At 34.8% G+C, this 22652-nt stretch overlaps 1 protein-coding gene across 1 annotated transcript in view; it reads left to right on the top strand.

The window, feature by feature from the left end:
- Scfd2 (sec1 family domain containing 2) overlaps positions 1–22652 on the top strand; it is a 405136-nt gene that overhangs the window by 63924 nt on the left and 318560 nt on the right. The window contains exon 4 of the mRNA XM_027938291.3: positions 8818–8993. Coding sequence (XP_027794092.2) covers positions 8818–8993 — 176 coding nt within the window. The remainder of the gene's footprint in view (positions 1–8817; positions 8994–22652) is intronic.

The following is a 22652-nucleotide window of genomic DNA, read 5'->3' as shown; positions in this document are numbered from 1 at the left end:
TCAGAGATGGCCCTTCCTGGCTCCTACCTCGAGCTACCTGGTGGGGTAGCAAGGTTTACACAAGAGACTAGCAGGAGAGAGGAAGGAGCACGCCAGAGAGTGGCCTTTTATTGGGGAACAAGAAATTCAGGGGAAAATTCCATCCAATGAAGGTCGAGGGGGACAGCATTCCAAGGTCAGGGTCAGTGATTGGTCTCAGGGTCAATGGTCAGTCACACCCCCACACGGATGGGCTCTCGCACCTAAAAAGGGTGGGGATAAGTTCTGACACAGCTTGGCCAGAACGCCTCACAACCAGTCAGGGAGGTGCCCAATCACGTGTGAGAATGGCTTCCCACAATAGATGGTTAAAGTTGCTGTAGATACTGGGGTCAGGGGATTAGTGTCTTGCTGAACTATTGGGATACCTGCAATGTGGGCACAGTTTCAATCCCTGATACATGGGTAGATGCAACTTTTCCAAAAAACTGGGGACTGTGGCTTTGAAGAATTCCCTTGTAGCTTGGGCTTAGGAGGGAGGGGTATAGTTGTGACTCTGATCCTGGAGGTTGGAGAACAACCCTGGAATGGCCCTGGGGAAGAAGGAATGTTCCAGAGACTTAAATCTTGGGTAGCAGAGCACAGCTGCAATTTGGGCTCTGGAGTCAACAGGGTACAGTGGTAACTGGAGCACTAGGAGAGGAGTACTGCATTGAGGTGTTTATAGACCCCAGGGTGATGAGACCCAGAAGTGAGTCTGGCTCTGTGAGACTGGGTAAAACAGCATGAAAAACTCAGAATGGCAAAAGGGAAGGGGCATGGAAGTGAAATGATAGGTGTACTGCCCAGAGAGCTGAGACTCCTCATCAGTTCAGACTCTGGTGACTAGTTCAGATCCAAGAGCTCTGTAGCTCTGTAGCTCTCTGGACCAGAGGGTGGGTGGCACAGCTCGGATAAGGCAATGTTTCCATGAAGAGAAGGACACCACATCATTTCAGGTTCCTGGAGGTACAAATGCTGTGCTGGACCAGGGCTGCAGGTCTCTGAGAGGCTGGTCTTGCAGGGAACAGTGCTGTACTTCGGTTGAAACTGTCTGCAGTTGAAACTGTGATAGCTTGGCCATGAAATGGTGCTCTGTCATATGTACATACATGGTGCTATGATGGCAGAGCCTTAGGGATGAAGGGATGCAGTGGCTACTGGCCTTTGGAGCAGGATGAACTCTAGAAGGAGCTCTGGCTTGAAGATGCACAAAATACTAGCGGCTTGAGCCATGGTGGGCAGGACACAATATGAACTTTTCTGGAGTAGTGTGATCTGCATTCCACTGTAGGCAGTTCCAGGTAGCTCCTAAGCTGAGCTCAGGACCTGTGAGGCCTGTAGGATTCTCCAGTAGTTGAGGCAGCAAGTGTCTGGGAGAACAGGAGCAGCTGGAAACCTCCTGCATACCTTTTTCCTGTAGGGAGAAGACCCACCCTTCTGTTTCAGACTGGGGCATAGGGCAACACAGACAAAATGTTTCCTTTCCTTCTCTATGTGGCCATCCTAAGTTTTGTGCTTCACAGGATTTTTGCTGCTTCTTTCCTGTACTGTAGACTCCAGTAGTCTCCTCTTAGTCACTCTCTACAAAGAGCAGTTGTTTATTCATTCTATTGATCCTTCCCCTGGGTGGAGGAGGAGGGGGCGAGCATTGAGCACCTCTAGTCGGCCATCTTGCTTATTACTCCTCTTAGGCTTTCTCAACATAAGGAATCCTGAAGGTTATGCTATGAGTTAGGCAGGAGTTGAAAATCCCTGAGAGCATGAGGTGGTGAGAAGGCCCATGGCTGTAGGGTGGGAGGTTCTCCTTTAGGAGAAGAAATTCCTTTCCAAGTCATAGTGGACCATCAAGGAGATGCTTCTTCTCTGGCAAGCTAGAGTTCTGCCCTGGATAACTGGGGGCAGGGTGTGGGGCTGGGGGAGAATCTCTTTTCTTCTTTGCTCTATACATCGTTTATAAATGTTGAACCAGTGTTTAAGTTAGCTTTAGGAAGGCTACATTTCCACAGAAAGCCAAATCATAAATGTTTCTGGTGATTTTATATTTCGCTGTTCTGCATAACTTCAGGGAGAACTATTTATTTTCTGTATGTAACCCCTGATCCTGCAACAGTTACTTTATTCCATAATAACCTGGAAATAGAGCATATAGCACATTTCTCAATTTTGGACCCATGGAATTGAGTTGATTTATGTAATTAAAATACTCTTTTCACATTAGTTTCTTCTTCTACTATTATTATAATGGTTGTAGAGCTAAAAAAAAATTTTGTGTAACAAGAAACACATACTATTTAAAGGATATACCAGAACACTTTTCTCAATATTTATGGTGTTATAAAAATGAACATTAATTCACAGCTGGGCTTTATCCAAGTTTCACTATACAGATGGCTGTGTATACTGCCCTTCAAATCCCTGTGGGAGAAGGTTTGTAATTTCTTCCCTCTTTCCCCTTTAATAACTTATTTCAATGTCTCATAGTCATCATGATCAAGATTTTTACCCCAGGTCTGATTTAAATCTCTCCACCTGTATGTTAACCATATTTCTTTACCCTTTGACCTCAATTGAGGTGAGAAGCAGGCAGTTATTATTACTCTTCTATTTCTTTATTTGTTGAAAGACCATGCTTTATCCATTGCACAAATCAGTGATAGTAATAAAGTCAAATTTCTCAGAGAAAAACAAATATCTGTCCACTCTACAAGAAACAGACATTACTTTGTTTTAGAGCCAAGAGATTATTTTAAAAGTTACACTAGCTCAAGCTTATAAAAAATTCATATGACAATACACGTAAAATAAAAAGTGAACATATAATTCTTTCATTCCACTACTCCCACTACCCTGCTTTTTGAAGTAACTTTTTAATCAAATTAATATTTGCCTTCCAAGCTTCTGTCTATGTAAATTGTTAGGAAAGTAAATTTAAAAAAACAAACAAAAATGAGAAAACAAAATCAAGGTGCTTGCTAATAGTATAGTAATGTGGTTTCCATTCTGATTTTTCTCTCTCCCTCTTATTAGAGTTTTGGCTACCCAGCATAAAAACCATGAGGAAACTTAATTATATAGTTGCGCTTCATTTTAAACCTTATATCTATTTTAAAAATCATGTTAAATTGTTACATCAAATAATATTTTAAGTATGAGGATATTGATACAGCCATGGGAAACTACTATACCATATTAAGTAAAATCTAGCAGTTTTACAACTGGGTGTGTATCCAGTAGAAATGAGTGCTTATGTCCACCAAAAGACATATATTAGAATGTTCATAATAATGAACATATAATGTTTTATAATGGCCCCAAACTATAAAACATAAATGAGCTTTAATAGCAAAATGTATAAAGAAACTAGTGTAGTCATACAGAACAATAAAACACAGTAACAAAATGGATTTTTGGATAGTATGGAGCAAATGAAGCCAGGTGAAAGCGAGTACATACGTAGAATTTCATTTAAATGAAGTTCAAAAGCAGACAAAATGTGATTTGTTGTAATAGAGAGCAAAGTACTGGTGTACCTTTTGGGAATTGTTGACTGGATAAGCATTCCAGGGAATCTCCTAGGATACAGAATACATGCTAGACCTTGATTCAGGAGGTGATTATATGGACAGACATATGTGAAACTGATTTGAACTATGTACTTAAGATTTGTGTGCTTTACTATATGCATGTTGTGCTCCTCACTTACCAACTCCTTTATACCAGAGGCTTCTGATCTTGGAGTTAATGTTCTGGAAAGGTGGCTTCCTCTTTGATGCAGGGTCTTTTCACATATTCCAGGTAAAGTCTTTTATGGAGATGGCAGCAGCAGCAGATGATGATGATGATGATAATGATGATTTTTGCTTTATCAATTAGTACTCTTACATTCCTCTTTTGCCTTTCAGGAAATTATATTTCATTAGATTAAAATGCATAATAATTGTTTCACTATATATAAAAAAGAGTTCAATTATTACTACTTGATTTTTTCTCATTTCTATTGCTTCTCTGTTTCTTGGTATAACTAAATACAGTATATCTCCCAGATGGATGTCCTGTTCCAGTTATATTCTAATATGAATGGTACTTTTTCATTTGGGCATGGGGAATTATTTTGAAGTAATAAAATTTTTCTGAAATTACATAGCATTTGTATAATTCAGTGAATATACCAAAACCCACTTAATTGTGCGTTTTTAGGGTGAATTTGATGATATATGAGTTATATCTCTGCAAAGCTATTTTTAAAAAGAGCTTTTAGAAATTAAATCATTGTGGAAATAAAATATTCAACAAAAGTTTGAAGATAAGTTCTGAAAAATCTAAAATGTAAGAAAAAAAGAAGATGACTTTGAAAAGATGAGGGAAAATAAAGAAGATTAAAGATACACAGAATGAATTCAGGGGTCCCCAAACTATTAAAAGTTTCAGAGAGAGGAAGTAGAGGACAGGAAATTAGCAAAGAAAAAATGTGATCTTTCCTAGTGTTAAAAAATTTCAAATTAAATAGTCTTATCCAAGCAAGTAGAGAAGATTTTTTTTAAAACCCTCTAAATTAAACACTGTGATTCTGTGATTCCCCAGATACCAAAGAGTAAGAAAATCTTAAGGACCCCAAGAGAAGCTCATATGCAGATGAACAAGACTGAGACAAGCACACATTTCTCTTTGGCAACCTTCAATATCAGAAGACAATGAAACAATGAATTATTTTCAATCCAAGAATCCTAGATTCAGATACATTGTCATTAACTGTGAAGGCAGGAAAAAATAATTTTCTGACATAAAAATACTTTGCTTTCCATTCAGCTTAAGGACATTCACCAAAACAGTATGGTTCATTAAGAAAGAAAAATTGGGGACTTAAAGAAAATATAGATCCAACTGAAGCGAGCAATGGAAGGAATTCTGGCTGATGGCTGTGTAGATAGGCCTAGAGAACAAACTGCCACAGTGGAGTATTCTGGGAATGGGGAAAAGCATCAACTACAAAGATAGGACAGTGTATTCAAGGTTAGAATAGTTTAGAGCTTGTTCAAGAAGATAATAAAAATACTAAAGAACAAAAAACATGATTGAGCATTCTAAAAAGAAATAAAATATTCTTTGTGAATAAGTAAATTGTGAATAGTTACATACTTAACAATGATGTAAATAGTATAGATTGAGTTTGAACTTTTAGAATCAAATATAGCAAAAACAGATAATACTGAATCATGGTTATGGAATAAAAGTAGTGCTACCAATTTTGGGCAGATAAACATAAAAAACATGAAAGATGATTTAAAAGATGAAAGGGGGAAAAAGAAATAAAGGGAAGGATCAGGGACTTAATATCCTCTTCTTAGAACTTGAACAGCCATATGATACCTTCAGTGGTTGACAGCAAAAAAGAAAGCTTTGGCATGTAATGTAAGTTTTAAAGATAACCAATAAGTGGGGGAAGAAGGTGTTGAACTCTTGTCTGCTTTCGGGCTGTGTGATGATCTTTTTGTTGGTATCTTCCTACCCCTTTTTACAGCTTTCTATCATTCTGGTGGGTAATTCTGGTGAGATCTCCTGAGAAATAGATGTAAACACATGTTCTCAGGGTAGCCATTTGAGCCTTTTGTACATTATTAACAAAACTCCTAAACCATATACGGAATTCAGGCTGTTTTCGGTTAACTGTTGAATTAACACTCAAAATTTATTGAATGGTGTAGTGAATAATTTTAGCAGAATTGCCTGCTTTGGAAGGGAAAATTTTTGTTTTGCAAAATCATGTGCTAGGTGTCAAGGCTCATGATTGAGATGTGTGTATGTGTGTGTGTATGTATGTGTGTATATATATATATATATATATATATATAAATTGGCAGTAGCCTGTTAAAAAATCTGTTCAACCTTGTAATCAGAGCACAAACCAAACAACAAAAATCTTGATAAAAATACTAGTACATTTAGAAAGACATGGCCAATTTATATATGTAAATGTTAGAGCAAATGTAGGACTTGATGTGGATGAAAGAGTTGAAGATAGCTCATTGCAAGGTAGTATGAGAGGAGTTGAAGTTGTTTAGTTATGGAAGCAAAAGCAAAATGAACTGAAGATCAGGCAAATCCAACAGGAAACATTTTAAGATAGGGCATGTGGCCAGCAGAGCCAAGAGGAAGAGCTGGGAATGAATGGGCACTTCATGCAATACTTAGTTCCTTCTGTGGCTTGCAGAATCCAGCTGTGCTCATTTACTTTGTGTTCAGTTGCTGTTATTTGGTGATACCAAATATTAAAATAATGAGGAAAAAAATCACAAATCAACAGGTGTGACTTTTGTGAAATGTTAATATTATTCTGTTTTGCCAATTGTGTATGAAATAATGAACAGGGTCTTAGAAGAGTATATTATATTTAAATATTCCCATATGCTTTGTTTTTATCATATTAGAAAATGATTGAGAAAGGAGAAAAATGAAATGCCAATATTTGATTTCTGGGGATGTGAGTCTTAAAAATATAAAGTCTGTACACATTGGGTTTTTCATTCATGTTTGTGGGAATATGATGAATGAAAAATGTGCAATGACAGTATGGTTATATGTTATATCAAGAGATTTTTAAAAAATAGCTAAATGTACTATTTTTAGACAAAATTTTTGTTGGTTATTATTTGTTCCCACCACAACAGTTATGGGATTAAATCATACATGGCACTAAGAAAATACTCTTTATTTTAAGAATTCCAATAGAGAATTAAATATATGTAGGTAATTTACTTAATTTTACTAAGTTACAAAACAGGTTGAACAAACTATAATTTATTGTGTATGCAGTAATGGGAAGAATAATCTCCATAATTCATTTGAATTTAACTGAATTCAATATTGAAAGGGTTTTAGAGAATATTAAAATACAATACTAAATTCTTTTATTTTCCAGATCTGAACCCTTTCCCCTAAAAGATAATTATATTTCAGTAAGAGTTTTTAAAAAATGTATAGAATTGGTGATAAGCTTTGTATTTTTCTCTTAACTAAATTGAAATCAGAAGTTTATTTCTTTCCTTAAAATTAAAAAAGAAGAACAATAAACCCCAATAGCATTTCTTGCTTGAAAACCACTTTTCAAATGTGAAATTGTCACTTTTCAAAGAGTTACTATACTTTATGCAATTTTGATATAAAATAATCCTTGTTTTATAGCTTTTAAAAATGTGTTGCAAAGCCTTCTGGGTTGACATTTTAAAACCACCATATAAATCTGCCTGACAAGTTATTTTTTTTCCTATTTTAAAAGTAAGGTATGGATAAATGTTCTGCACTTTACTTTTCAACACCTGGTTCTAGTTGCTCATTGTTTTAGTTGATGTGAACTAAGAATCTTTATTCAAGTCATTAATCTTACTACAACATTTTTGGTAGCCAATTCATTGATTTCCATTTTTTGGAATTACATTTTTTGTGATTAAATTAAAATTTTGAAAGTGTCATGTCACAAGCCTATATTTTAAGGCATTTTTGTGAAATACTTTTTTATTGAATTTCAGTTAGCATGTTATAAATTATTAGGACATATCTAATGACGTGTTTGTGAGAAAAGGATTTACTGTGCAAAGGGGAACAAAATAGAGCAGGAATGGTGAATAATTGCAGAGTTCACAGTGTTGTGCTCTGTTGGCATTTCCTGTTATGAAATAACCCACTTTGTTTCTTTAGATCACATGCCTTATATGGGAAGGTAGCATTATATAAATCTGAGTGACTGAGTCTGACTCTTAGCCAGGAAAAGCTAACAATAAAAAGTTTGCCTATGTTTTTTAACTGATGACACTCTTACCTTTAAAATGTACATATGGTGGGGCTGGGGCTATGGCTGGTGGTAGGGAGCTTGCCTAGCATGTGTATGAAATAACAACTAAACATACTTGAATTTCAGTATCAAAGAACAGCCCACAAGGAGGAGGTGGGTAAAATGTATAGGAATGATTTACTTGAGTTCCAGCTATGTTGACCCCATTGCTTTCTTTATGCCTGATGATGGAAATCTGGTGTCCAGCGACTTCATGCAAAGCACCAGTGAATGGCAGGGATGAAGTTTAAGATTGGAGAGTGGCAGTGAGTGAGTCAAAGACTGCTATGGGAAGAAATTGGACTTAGGGGGTCTGGGGGAATGAATTAACAAATTGTTGTGTGCATGTGTGTCTATGTGTATCTTGTAAAATCTCTAACCTTTTCTATATCTGGGTGACCAGTATAGCAAATGTGCTACATGTCATACCAAACCCTTTCTTCTGATATTTCATTGTCTAGTGTTTTTGCCACCCAATTTCTCCATACATTTTTGTTCCATGTAACAGTTTTTATCCTCACAAGTGTTTATGAACCCACTGATATCAATGATAAAATTTAAGCTATAGTCATAACATATTTCTTCTCTTATTTTATGTTATACCTATAATTAGGAATCTGACCTTTTGGATTCCTATATCATATATCATGGAGTGGTAATCTGAAGTTCTAGCTATAGTCACATAAAACTGATATTTATTTGAAAATTGTTTACAGTTTATCACAGGATTTTAAAATGTATTCTACTGGCCATGTGACCTTGGTTTGGTCCCTTAACATCTGTTTTCTTACTTGAAAAATGCAGGTAACATCTTTGCTGTTGTTCCTGTTGGGAAGATTACAGCAGCTTAGGAAAGCGTGCAGTCAGTTCTAAAGTTCTGTGCAAATATAAGACAATGGTGTTTTTCATGGCATCATTATTTTTCCTACTCCCAGAAGAGAGTATGCTGATTAATTATTATGTTTCTCCAGGGAGAGTCTCGCCAGGACAGCTTACATCCTATATTCAGCTCTTCAAGAACAATCTCAAAGCTCTAAGGAATCATTGTGGACTCCTGCAGCTTGGGCTGGCCACAGTTCAAACTTTGAAACACCCACAGACAGCCAAGTGGGACAACTTTCTAGCTTTTGAAAGGCTCCTTCTCCAGGTATGTTGCTATGGGAGCTTTTGACTTACAGGGAAAACTTTGATGTTTACTAGAGTTTCAGTAATGTATTGTTGACATGTGTGCTGCATCACATTCAGTAAGCACCTCCAAATTAAAATTTGATAGAAACTTTTGCCAGACCTGTTTCTAGAATTTTTTCGACAGTGACATCTTTGGCTTCTCAATACTGGGAATATTTTTTGAATGTTTGACTCACTTTTGGAAACCTCCTTTCAATTTTGTGCCATTTGGACCTTTCTTGATCTTCATGGCATCTTTATTCAATCCTTCCAATTTGTCCTTTAAAATAGCACTGCTATTTACATTTTTTCTGATACTACTTAATCTCTAATCTTTAAACAACATAGAGCATGCGCCTTAATGATGTTTAGCAAAAGACGAAAAGAGATGAACTCCATTTGTAGTGTTTATGCAGAAATTTGTACATGGAGGGAAACTTTTTTAAAAAGACATTCTTTATGTTATAAAGTATAAATTATACTGTGCTTTAAAAATTATAAAATATTGTTAAATTATAAAATATTGTTAAAGTATAAAGTACTTTAAAATATAAACTTAGGTGAAAGGACAAACGTCTATGGACTCTCTATATAGTCTCAGTGTAATTTACCATTTAAAAATATTTATCTTTTAACTTTGTTTCACTAAAGAAATACAACTAGAGATAAAGTTGAGGCATCCTTGTTACTGAACCCTTCTCTGATTTGATTCTCCATTTACTTTCTCCAGAGGTATTTTTGTAAGTATTTACTTTTCATAAAGAATACAGAATATTGTGTTATAGGTTTTAATTTTTACCTAAGTGACATAATACTATAAATATTCCTAAACTACTTGCTTTTTCCTCTGAATATTTTATTTTTAAGATAACCCAATATGCTCTATTTAAGGTTCTAGTTTGTTCATTTAATCTATACCACAAATATACAATTTATTTATCTAATCCATATTGATGTTTAGTTAAGCTGTTCAACTGGTGCTTTTGTGTATGTGTGCGTGTGTGTGTGCATGCCTGCACATATTCATGTATATAAATAAAAATGATATGAATAAAACTAAACCATTTTTATAGTTGTTCATCACTGTTTCTTTGTATAGATTTGCAATTCTTAGACTACCGATGAGGCTGATCATCTTATCTTTTATTTTTGGCTATTTAATTTTCTCTACTCTGAATCATTCATTCTTGTATTTTGCCTATTTTTTATCTGTTGTGTCACGAAAATCTGGTCTGACATTTTATATGTTAGACATTTTAAAGTTATATCATGTAAATACTCTCTCAGATTGTCTTTCAACTTTAATTTTGATATGTTATATAAAAGTTTAAATTTTAACATATAAGTAATATGTTAAATATTACTCTTTATAGTTTGTGTTTATGTTTTATATTATTAATCCTTTTCTACCCCTAATTTCTAAATATATTGTTTGGTATTTTCCACTGTAAATTAACTTCTATTCTTGACATTCAAATTTTTAATCCATCTGGAATTTATTTACATTTATGATATAATTAGTATCTATTTTTTTGTCTTCCACATAGATAGCCCAATCTCCCTATACTATTTATGGAATATTCTATTATATTGTAGATTACTTCTCTAATAGTCATTTTTCTCTTTCTCATGTTGGCAGAATACCAATTTTGTTTCAATTTCTGTTTTCCATATGGTTCAGGCAAATCCTGTTTGATCTCAGATTACCTTGCTCTTCCTATTTCCATACTTGGTGATTGATATAGCAGTTCTAGGCACAACGAGGCAAAGTGAAGTTTACTGGAGGTGTTTCTAGGGAGGGTTTTCTTTTGTTTTGATAGAAAAGATATACAGTATAGAAGCAAGTCACTTTTTCTGCCTCCTAATGTATGTTTGTGACACTCTACACACTTTGTGATAAGAAGGGAAGCTCACTGGCATCCTGAGGAAGACAGAATGGTCTGGGTCCTAAGTGATGACTTTGAGAATACTTCAAAATATCTTGCTCTGTGACATGATAATTGTGTTTGGTTGCTATGACAAAAATATCTGACAAGGACAATGTAGAAGAGGAAAAGTTTAATTTGGGCTCATGGTTCCAGAGGTTTTAATCCATGGTTGGCCACCTCCTGGGACCTGAGATGAGGCAGAACATTATGGTGGAAGGGGTTGGGGAGGAAAGCTGCTCCAATCCTGGCAGCCAGGAAACAGAGAAGGAGACAGGATCAAGACATAACCTCCAAGAGAATACCTCAGTGATCACTTCCTCTAGGCACGCCCCACCAGCCCACAGTTACCACCCAGTTCTTTAAAATGATCCCCATCAAATGGATGAATCTACTGATAGGTTACAGCTCTCATAATCTAATCACTACACCTCTTGCTTCCAGCAGAGCTTTTGGTAAGCTTTTTTTTTTTTAAATTTTGAAAGTTTTACTCATATAAACATATTTGACAACAAATATAATTGACTTTTTTCTCATTTGAGTAAAGTTTTTAAAAAATTAAATTTTGTGATGTTTTGTTTTGATACATGTATAAATGTGTAATGTTCATATCAGATTAACCATAATCTATCTCTTCAAACATTTGTTATTCCATGATGGTGTAAACTTTCAAAATCCTTTCTTATAGCTTTTCAAAACGTGATAGCATGTTACTGTTATTTACAGTCACCCTACAATACAATATGCCCCAGAACTTCTAGCTTTGATCTAACTGTAACTTAGTGGCCACTGACTCTTTTTTTTTTCAGTCTTTTTAAAATTTGTTCTACTTAGTTATACATGTCAAAAGAATGTATTTTGACACATCATTCATAAATGAAGTATAACTCTCATTCTTCTGGTCGTACATGATTTAGAGTTACATCAGTTGTGTAATCATATATGCACTCAGGATAATACTGTCTGATTCATTCTACTATTGTTCCTACCCCTACATCCCCATCCCTTCCTTCACTCCCCTATGTCTAATCCAAAGTACCTCTGTTCTTCCCTCTCCATCCCCTACAATTGTGAATTAGTATCTGCATATCAGAGAAAACATTTCAGCCTTTGGTTCTCTGGGATTGGCTTATTTCACTTAGCATGGTATTCTCTAGTTTCATCCATTTACCAGCAAATGCCATAATTTCATTCTTTAAGGCTGAGTAATATTCCATTGTGTATACATGCCACATTTTCTTTATCCATTCATCTGTTGAAGTGCACCTGGGTTTGTTGTGGGACACCTTTATCCAAACTATAACAATAATTATTCTATTACTTAAGCCATTTTAGTTGATGTTTTAAAGATAAAATATATTTATCTTTTCCACATTGATCCATAATGTATTAAGCTGCCATGTAAAGTAGGTTATAGTTTTTAGTTTCTAGTCTATTTTATTGGTCAGGGATTTTGAGTCCGTATGTCCAGTGTTATGCTCTTCTCTGAAAAAGAGATTTATTAGATTTGTGCATGGATATTCTAAAGACTTTAATGCTATTTTGAATTTGGTTTTTTAAAATTCAATTCTTCTGTAGTTGATTGCTGGCATTAAGGAATAGCTCAGCTTTTGGATAGTGATTATGTACCAAAAAAACTTGTTTCCTTACTTCTTGCTATTATTCATTTATTCTTTTAGATCTTTTATGTAGGCAATAATATCACATGCAAATAATGGCAGTTTTATTTTTTCCTTTTCACTTTTGCTACCACTTTCTTACTTTAATACATTGACTAGGAATACTAGGCCACTGTTAAAAACAGGTCATGATGTTAGGCATCTTCATCTTAATTCTGACTTTAAAGAAATGTTCCAGAATTTTATGATTTGATATTATATTTTCTGAGGTTTTATTTTATTTTTTAACATATATATGTTAAAATATATAATATAATATATATTTATATATTTTGTTGTAGACGGACACACTACATTTATTTATTTATTTATTTATTGTGGCACCGGGGATTGAACCTAGTGCCTCATGCATGCTAGGCAAGTGCTCTACCACTGAGCCACAATCTCATCCCCTTATTTTATTTTTATTCAGGCTAAGGAAATTCTATCCTAATTCTAGCTTGATGAGGTTTTTGTGTTTGTTAATTCAACTAGTATTGAATTTTATGTTATGTAGACTTGGAAATTTTAGGTGACTATTTCATTATTCTCCCTTAATCTGTTAATATGATGAATTGTACTTCAAAAATTTTAAATGTTAAATAGTCTTTATTGTATTTCTGGTCCTACACACACACACAATGGTATGTTTCCACACACACAAACATTGCTGGATTTAGTTGCTGTCCCCTAGCCTTTGCATGGAGACCTTCTGATTCTGATAAGCCAAGCAGGGCTGCTGCTGCATAATCCCATCTCTGTCCGTCTCCCCAGGATGTCTTCTTTACCACTTTTGGTCCTTGATAGTCATGTGGACACCTTCCTCAACTTGCTTAGGTTCTTGTACTTTGCACTGGGACTTGCCTACCTCATCCTTCATGTGGATGCCCCCTCTATTCCCTTGGGCTTCAATAACCTGCACTAGACCCTGGCATACCTGTGCATAGAAAACCTCCTCACTAGCTTTGGCCCTGGTCTCTTGCACTGGGATGTGATTGCCTCTCCCTATAGACTCCCTCTGTGCTCTGATAACCTGCTTTAAGTTACTTTTGCAACCTCCCTCTTGACCCTTGCCCTACCAGGTGGACACAAACCCTTCACTCTGGAGAATGTAGCTCCAAAGTGAGAGTAGGTAGCCCCAAACCAAATAAAAGTGTTTCTAAACAAGAGTAGATAGAGCTTTTCTCCTAAGAAAGATAATCTGTCAATTTATTAGAGGTTTTTGAAGAAATTTGACAAACTCTTAATATTTTAATTTATTTCTAATTAACTTTCAGAATCTTTTGTTTCCTATTAGACTGTTAGACTACTAAATGTGAACACGGTATTTGGTGTTTTGCTTTCAGCAAATAGAAAAAAGAAAAAAGGACTGGGGAAAAGAAGTAAACATTTAAAATACTAAGACTCTACTTTCATCATAATTGCATATCACCCTGGCTAGCACTGTGTTAGTCATTTCTGGATCCTTAAAAGTTAGGGTTTTAGCATAGGCAAACTCATAAACTGGCCATTATAATTGCTCTTTGTCTATGAACATGCTTATTTTATACAGTATACACTCATCCATTAGTGTAACAGGTTATAATGTATGGTCAGCTGTCTCTTTTACAGACTTTGATTAGAAAATGGAGCATTTGAGTTTATTTTGAGCACAAGGGCAATGTTTAGCTTTTCCCAAGGGCTTGAGAGCCACTGAGAAAGCTCAGCTAATGTTAAAAATTGTTTATTTCTTTGGGAAGACTTATTTCTACTATTTTCTACCAGGCCTCCATCACTGAAACCTCAGTGTTGACTTTATGGCCTAAGTAACCTTATAGGCGACCTTGGTTAAGAAAAAGAAATCAGTCTTGGAAATCTACAACTCAAAATGTTTTGCAGAATTTCTTCAACTCACTGCTAGCTCATGGGTCACAGGTTCTGGTGATCTCATGAGAGTCAGCAACAGAGCTGAGGACTGTTCACAAGACTCTCATTTGACTTAGGCTCTTAGAAGTGATTTAGGAATTCTATTAAGAAATAGCATTTTATATGTTCAAAGGAGGAACTCTGAAAATATTCATTTTTTCAGAGTTCCTCTTTTGAACATATAAAATGCTATATAAATATTCATTTATTAGCATATGAATATATTTTAAAAAGCCAAAGGAAATAAAGTATGTTCGTGACTCTTTTTTCTCTTTAGTGTCCAAAATCACAGACAGTATTTTAGGCAGTGAATATATGTATGCTAATTATCAAATCATTATGTTTCTGTTTTAAAAAGGAACAAGTTTAACTTGAACACAGAAACATTTATGGTATTAATGAATGTTCCCCAAGTAGATTTGCTTTCTTTGTTTTTTTTCTTTTAAATTACTTTTATTTTATCAGTTTATAATTAGGGCATCACACTGATTTTTTTTAAAAAAAATATTTAAATTCAATTTATTTTTAATGAATACATAAAAACATACAACTGCATGCATATTAATGGGATAATGTGATGTTTTCTACATGTATAAATTGTATAATGTTTAAATTAAGTTAAACACATCTCTTCATTTATCATTTCCTTATGGTGAAAACTCAAAATCCTTTCTTCTAACATTTTTGAAACAGTAAATTATAGTTACCTACAGTGTAAGAACACATCAGAATTTCTTACTCCCATAACTTTGCTTTCTAAGAGTACAGATTTATTTAATTTGTTGGTAATGACATGAAGAATACCTTTTTTACAGTGTAGCAAAGACTTTGAATTTATTTCCTCATCTAAGTAGGAAGAAAGCATTTACTCTCCGGTGTTATTTCAGGATTGAGTGAGATCATATGTCTGTATCACTAAGTTTCAGGGCCTGGCAAATACCAATTGCTCAATAAATGGTAATTATTATTTATTCTTTTAGCTGAGCCAAAATATTTAAAAATGCCAACTTATTTTATGTGAGTAATCCCTTAATAATATTCTTACCTTAATATTGTTTTCCTAAATTAAAATTTATTGAGGAAGAATGAGTCTGTCACTTTGAAAAATGTTAATGTCTTCTTATATTTTGATATATGTTTGATAATGTTTAGCAATGTTGTTTTTTAAACCTGCAATGTATAGCTGATGTTTTTATGCTAATTGTAACAGGAAAAACTTTTATTGGGTGTAGGATTATTTACTGTGGTTATAAAATACTAGCAGACTATATGGAGTAGAGGAAGCAGCTGTGTTTATGTTTCCTAAAGCACATGCTTTCTAAATATATGTATTATACATTTCTAGTTATTTCTTTAGGCACAATTTATATTTTACATCAAGAAATACAACTTGGAAAATGACTTTAAAATACAAGTGAATTATAAAGCCACTCAAGATAATACAGGTATAATATTGCTTTAGTTTTAAGTTTTATCTCTCTTTGCAATGAAACATAGACCATACTATATCATTAGTTGCCAAAGTAGTTTTTCATAGGTAGGATTCATTTTTAAAATATATTAAATTTTAGATTACCTTTTTCTAAAACAAACTAAATTCATACAAACTAAATAATACTGTATTTGCTTGTTCTGTAACAATTTGGTGGGTTTTGCCTTTTGAGTTCTCTAATGCTTTTATTAGCTCTGAAGCCATATGGCTTGGCTTGAAAATAGAATAGCTCATTTTTGTGCTGTTCCTGACTTCACTGTCCCCTTAGGTGGTCCTGTTTTTAAATATTTATTTATTTTTTATTGATTATAGTTGGGATTGAATTTTTCTGGGAAGTTTTTACCAGTTAGTTTTCGGTGGGCAAGGACCTTAATATCCAGAGTCATTCAGCACCATGGTATGTTGTCACTTGCAAACACATCTGTTATATCATTTAAAAACAAAAAAAAGGTGAGGAAAGAACAGAGAAAGTTGATTTCCTAAACCAGACCTGGGCACTGTTTATAGATGAGGGAAAGATTTTGATAGGATTTTTGCTGAGAAGGCAAATTGTGAAATTTGCTTTTCACAAAACTGCTTCAGAATAACTGCAGGGGCAAGTATTGGAGCAAAACCATCTTCTCCCTCTCCTGATTTCCATGACGAAGGGTTTTCCTAGGCACACTCTCGCCTCTTTCTGACATTCTACTCCTTCCTCTCCTAGCAACAGAGGTGTTTTGTCTGGCTGGTAATTTTGGGATGGTTGGCTAGGCTCAACTCTGCTTTTATTGTTCTTGGAGGGTCCTTGAGCCACTCTTCAGGGTTAGGATCTGCTCTCACTGGGTAGCAGCTGCTGATTCTTTCTCTACTCTTTCTTTAGAGTGAGCTGGGAACAGGGGGTGGTCAGTCTGTCCTGTGCCTTCAGTGGAGGTCTGCTCTGGCCAAGGCTTGCCTGTAACTGGGAGGAGGAGGTTGTCTGATTTTGAGTAACATATTGGCTTACAGACATTCCATTATTTAGTCTTGCTTATCTGTATTTTCATATGCAAATATGTTCATCTTCATACTTTATGAAGATTTATTTATCTTAGCACAGTACTAAATTATTGGAGTTTTAAAATTTTCCAGACAAATTGAGAAAAGTTCCCAGATTAATGGCAGGAATTTAATCTGAGATCTGAGTAGCCTAACATATTTATTCCTCAAGTGTTCACATGATTAGACTCTTATTAAGTGATAGGATTTTACTCCTCTGCTCCTTTTTGCAATTCAGAACACCTGGGGGGCACTCTCATATAGGTAGGATAATTAATAAACATTACTAGGTCTGGGGATCAGTGTTAGAGCACTTACCTCGCACACTTGAGGCACTGGATTTGATCCTCAGCACCACATAAAAATAAATAAAGATATTGTGTCAAAAAAAATTTAGTTTTAAAAAAATAAAATAAAGGTATTGTGTTCTCCTACAACATATATATGTATAACTAGTAATATACATATTATTATATTATATGATAATAACGTATGTTAATAATAACATTATAACATATAATAAATAAAAATATGTAACATATATAACATATAACATAATATATATAACATATATATAACATATATAACAATAATAACAATATATGTTAATACATACATATTACTATTTTTCAGAAACATAAATCTTCTAATTACTTTTTTTTCTCTCCAGGGAAGCCTCTGCCCTCTAATTCATTGCTAGAGGTGTCATCCCCAAATGAGTAAAGAAAATGCTGAAAAACCTTTTCCAAAAGAAATTATTCTGTTGTATTCCATGAAATAGCCATCTTTTGAGCGTGTTATGTCTTCCAAACAGTGAAATTATAAAACCGAAACATATAATGTCTCTTGCTTATGCTGCAACTTATTTTGTAATGTGGATTAGAAATAGGCACCTTAGCACTATTTGTGCCATCACCAGGGATACAGGCCCAAATAGAATATTGTAGGTTGGTCTGAGTACCTAAGTTTTGTATCAATAGTATTGCCTCTATAAGAAAGTCCTAGATTCTGATCAACCAATTTTCTTAAATACATTTCTTAAATTGCTGATTTGAACTTGTGAACTGCATAGCAGAGGTTGGACATGTCATGAATTTGATTCCATTTGCTAGTATCAGAGTCAGGTTAAAAGCCAAGTCTGTCTGATTCTCAAGCCAGGCTCTTCACTACTATGCACTACTGGAATATTTGTCCTGGGGTAAGGCATCAGAATGGCTGTTGGCCACTTTCATACTTATTCTCAGGTATGAGGGAAAAAAAAGTTCTTAATACATGAAAGGTCTATATAACTCATTAATAAAAGCTCAAATTTTTATGTGTTTAAATTGATGATATTATGAGTTCCAGAATCACTAAAATGCAAAGTTTCCTACTAACTTGCTTTTCCTTGATCCTTAATCTATCTATAAGTTTGGCATTCAATGGCAATCATCAAAAATACAAATAATAATAACTGCTGGTGAGGATGTGGGGAACATTGTTGGTGGAACTGTAAATTAGTACATCTGGAATGGACTCACCTGATGACCCAGCTATCCCACTCCTTGGTATTTATACAAAAGAACTAAAATCAGTATACTGTAGTGATACATGCATACCAGTGTTTATAGCAGCACAGTTCACAATGGCCAAACTATGGAACCAGTCTAGGTGTCCCTCTGTAGATGATTGGATAAGACAATGTGGTAAATATACACAATGGAGTTTTACTCAGTCATAAAGAAGAATGAAATGTCATTTGCTGATAAATCGATAGAACTGGAGAATATCATGCTGAGTGAAATAAACCAGATGCAGAAAGTCATGGGTTGAATGTTTTCTCCTACCTGCAGAAGTTAGAGGAAAATAAGGAATTTTTTTAAAAGGGAGGGATCTCATGAAAATAGAAGAGAAACCAGTGAAGTAGAGGAAAGTGAATGAGGGGGAAGGAGGAGGGAAGGGGAAGGGAAGGAACAGCAGAATAAAAGTAACCAAACTATTGTCATGTGCATGTATGAACATGTCACAATAAATTCTACTTTTATGTATAACTAAATGCACCAATTAAAAAATAAATAAAATGTTTATTAAAAATGTTTTGCATTCAAGTTAGATTTTCATCTTGAGTTTCACTCCTTACCAAGCCTTTATTTCAACTTTAAGAGGCTTACACATTTTTAAAAATATTTATCATTCAATTTTACTGTTTTATGCAAAATATTTTATTATTGTTCTCTAATGCATTAAAATATTGTATTTTTGAATAATAAAGGAGAGAGACAAATGGAAAAATAGAGAAGCTAATATCCATGAACTTCTTATTCCTTTACCCAGGATGGACACATTGCCAGATTTGGAGTTAGGTGAATTTGTGCCAAGCACCTGATTAGAAATGAGAGTCAAATGCGTAGGCTCTGTGAACTATTGCTTTTAAACTGGGCTTGCCCTAGAAGCAGTGATATCATGTGTTATTCCAGCTGGAATTACTAACTCTGGAAGCCAGAGTTAGTAATCAGGCAAAGTAAATTCAAGGCTAACAATTTTAGTTCTAAGTATTTTATGGGTCAACCAAAAAAGTTTCAAATACAGACTTTATGCCAGGGACTGAAGGTGAATGTGGGTGGGTTCATCTGGGAAAAAACAAGAAGGGTACCATTCTGGTTTGCTTGACCAAGGGAAATAATAACAGAGTATGCTTCCCTGCACTGATTCCATCTTCCATCTGAGCCACTCCCTCTAGCTGTTTGTACCAGTCTGGTCACCCTAGTGGTTGCTGAGATTTTTTTTCTCTTCTTTTAAACATCTGGATTCTTAAGTATCAATGTGGCTTGTCCCTTAGCTGGCTGACTATCTAGAGCACTTCTGATATAATCATTCTGAGGGTGCTAGAACTTAGCTTAACACTAGTGAGTCCTGAGGCTAGACAGTAGTAGGTTTGAGTGTGAGCATAGATTTCTCCTCTGTTTTCCATTTTTTTTTTTCCTATTCTCAAAGGCTAGATAGAGTGAGTTATTTATTGAGGTGTTTTGTTTGGCTTTGTTTTGGTCAAGGGCTGTTAATGTTCAAAAATTGGAGGAATATTTCAAGAAATATTCCAGTTCCTTTCTGGCCAGGGACATTGGGGATATGGTTGAATCTGGCTTACCTGAAGTGGCTGACCGCATGTGTGTGCCTTGGCAGTCCCCTTTGTCACTTTTTTACTTCTGAGTCAACGAGCTGACAGCAGAAGTGTGAAGTGTTGAATGGACACGGCTCACTCTGGATTTTTCTTTCCAGAGATTGTGGGTGCCTGAAGTGATGACTGTGGAATGATACAGAGCTGCACAGAGGGGCGCTCTTAAGGAGGACCATTTGTTATGTGCTTGCAGTGGGAGCAGTACTGGTTTATAACCTGCAGTCTGGTGTTGTGGTATCATTTTACAAACATTGTGGAAATACATCTTTTAGAGTGACATATCATTTTATATTTGTGGAAAAAAAACCCACAGTGACATTGGTCACACCATATATTTTAATAGGAGCCTTCCCTAACACATATATAGGAAACACTGTTTTTTAATCTTCCAATTTAAAGTTATTTAAAAAACATAGTAAATGAGCAAAATTAAATTCCCCAAAAGCCTATTCCAGGGGAAAATATGTGTTGAAAATTGATAGGCTGCCACGTTGACTCATGGAGCTCTTGTAATCCATTCATGTGATTTTTCTTAACATCTATGATGTGGTTTTACAAGAGAGTACAAAAGTTTCCTTTTACTAGTTAGTCTATGTAGGGATGATGTATTCTTTGTTTTTTGTAAGTTGATTTGTTTAATGTGAAAACAAAATGGGAACAGCATTTTCCATGAAGACAAAGATAGATATACATGACACTTATGGATAAGAAAAATAACAGGATAAATGTGGTCAAATTGGGCCCTGGAAGAATATTTTTAATGATGTGGAGATATGTTATGTCATGTTAATGGAAAAATAGTTTATATGGATATGAAAAATAAAACTGCATATATATATATGAACTCATCTGTTATATAATTAAAAACATGAAGACAGTAGAAGGAACTTAGGTGCTTAGAAAGAATTAATAGAAACATTGGATACACATCAAAATGATTATTGTAGTTATTTATGAGCAATAGGTTTTCCAGGTATATACTGCTGCATGGCAAATTACCCCAAAACTCAGTGGCTTAAAGTAAGAGTTTGGTTATAGTTCATGATTTTGTGTGGCAAGAATTCAGACAGAGCTCAGCTCAGCAATTCTCTGGCTTCACATGGCATCTACTGAGGTAACTTGGTAATACTCCTATGGTGGAGGGAGGACCCAAGATGGCTTCTGCCACTTGTTTGGTATACATAGGAAACAGAAGGATGGGTTTGGCTGTAGGGCCTACAGTGGACTTTCCAACATGGCAGTCTCAGGGTAGTCTGACTTCTCAAGTGGAGGCTAAGTGGCCCAGAGAAATTGTTTTGGGGAGATAGGTAAAAACTGCAAGCCTTCTTATAACTTGGCCTTGGAAGTTCCAGAACTTGAAGAGACTATCACAGAGCCAAAGGGAAAAAATTAAACTTCACTTCCTAAAGGAGAAAAATGAAGAAATTGTCACCATTTTCATCCTACCTCAGCTGAAATGAATAATTTTTATGTTCTTTGTGTTTCTGCAGGATCTGTGATATATTCTTTTTATACATTTGTAGGAGCTTTTAGAATATCAATTCTATAACCTTGAATGATACTTGCATAAAACAATTTGCATGGAGTATGCCATAGAGACCTCTATAAATGTCATCTTTCATCAGTATCTATCTTTGTTTCCTTCTTTTGAGAATAGAAAAGTATTGGTGAGGCATTTTGATTTGCATTTCTCTAATTGCTAGAGATGATGAACATTTTTTCATATATTTGTTGATTGATTGTATTTCATCTTCTGAGAAGTGTCTGTTCAGATCCTTGGCCCATTTATTGATTGGGTTATTTGTTTTTTTTGGTGTTTAACTTTTTGAGTTCTTTATATACCCTAGAGATTAGTACTCTATCTGATGTATGAGGGGTAAAAATTTGCTCTCAAGATGTAAGCTCTCTATTCATTTCACAGATTGTTTCTTTTGCTGAGAAGAAACTTTTGAGTTTGAATCCATCCCATTTATTGATTCTTGATTTTAATTCTTGCACCACAGGAGTCTTATTAAGGAAGTTGAGGCCTAATCCCACCTGATGGAGATTAGGGCCTACTTTTTCTTCTATTAGACGCAGGGTCTCTAGTTTTATTCCTAGGTTCTTGATCCATTTTGAGTTGAGTTTTGTGCATGGTGAGAGATAGGAGTTTAATTTCATTTTGTTGCAAATGGATTTCCAGTTTTCCCAGCATTATTTGTTGAAGAAGCTATCTTTTATCCAATGCATGTTTTTGGCACCTTTGTCTAATATAAGATAATTGTAATTTTGTGTGTTAGTCTCTGTGTCCTCTGCTCTGTACCGTTGATCTGCCAGTCTGTTTTGGTGCCAATACCAAGGTGTTTTTGTTACTATTGCTCTGTAGTATAGTTTAAGGTCTGGTAAATGACAGCTATTATGAATACAAACAACAATAAGTGTTGGCAAGGATGTGGGGGAAAAGGTACACTTATACACTGCTGGTGGGACTGCAAATTGGTGCAGCCAATAT

This window comes from Marmota flaviventris, chromosome 7, assembly GCF_047511675.1.
Source record: "Marmota flaviventris isolate mMarFla1 chromosome 7, mMarFla1.hap1, whole genome shotgun sequence".
Taxonomy (NCBI): Eukaryota; Metazoa; Chordata; class Mammalia; order Rodentia; family Sciuridae; genus Marmota; species Marmota flaviventris.
Note: the sequence above shows the minus strand (reverse complement) of the source record. Positions and strands in the feature narration are given on the sequence as shown.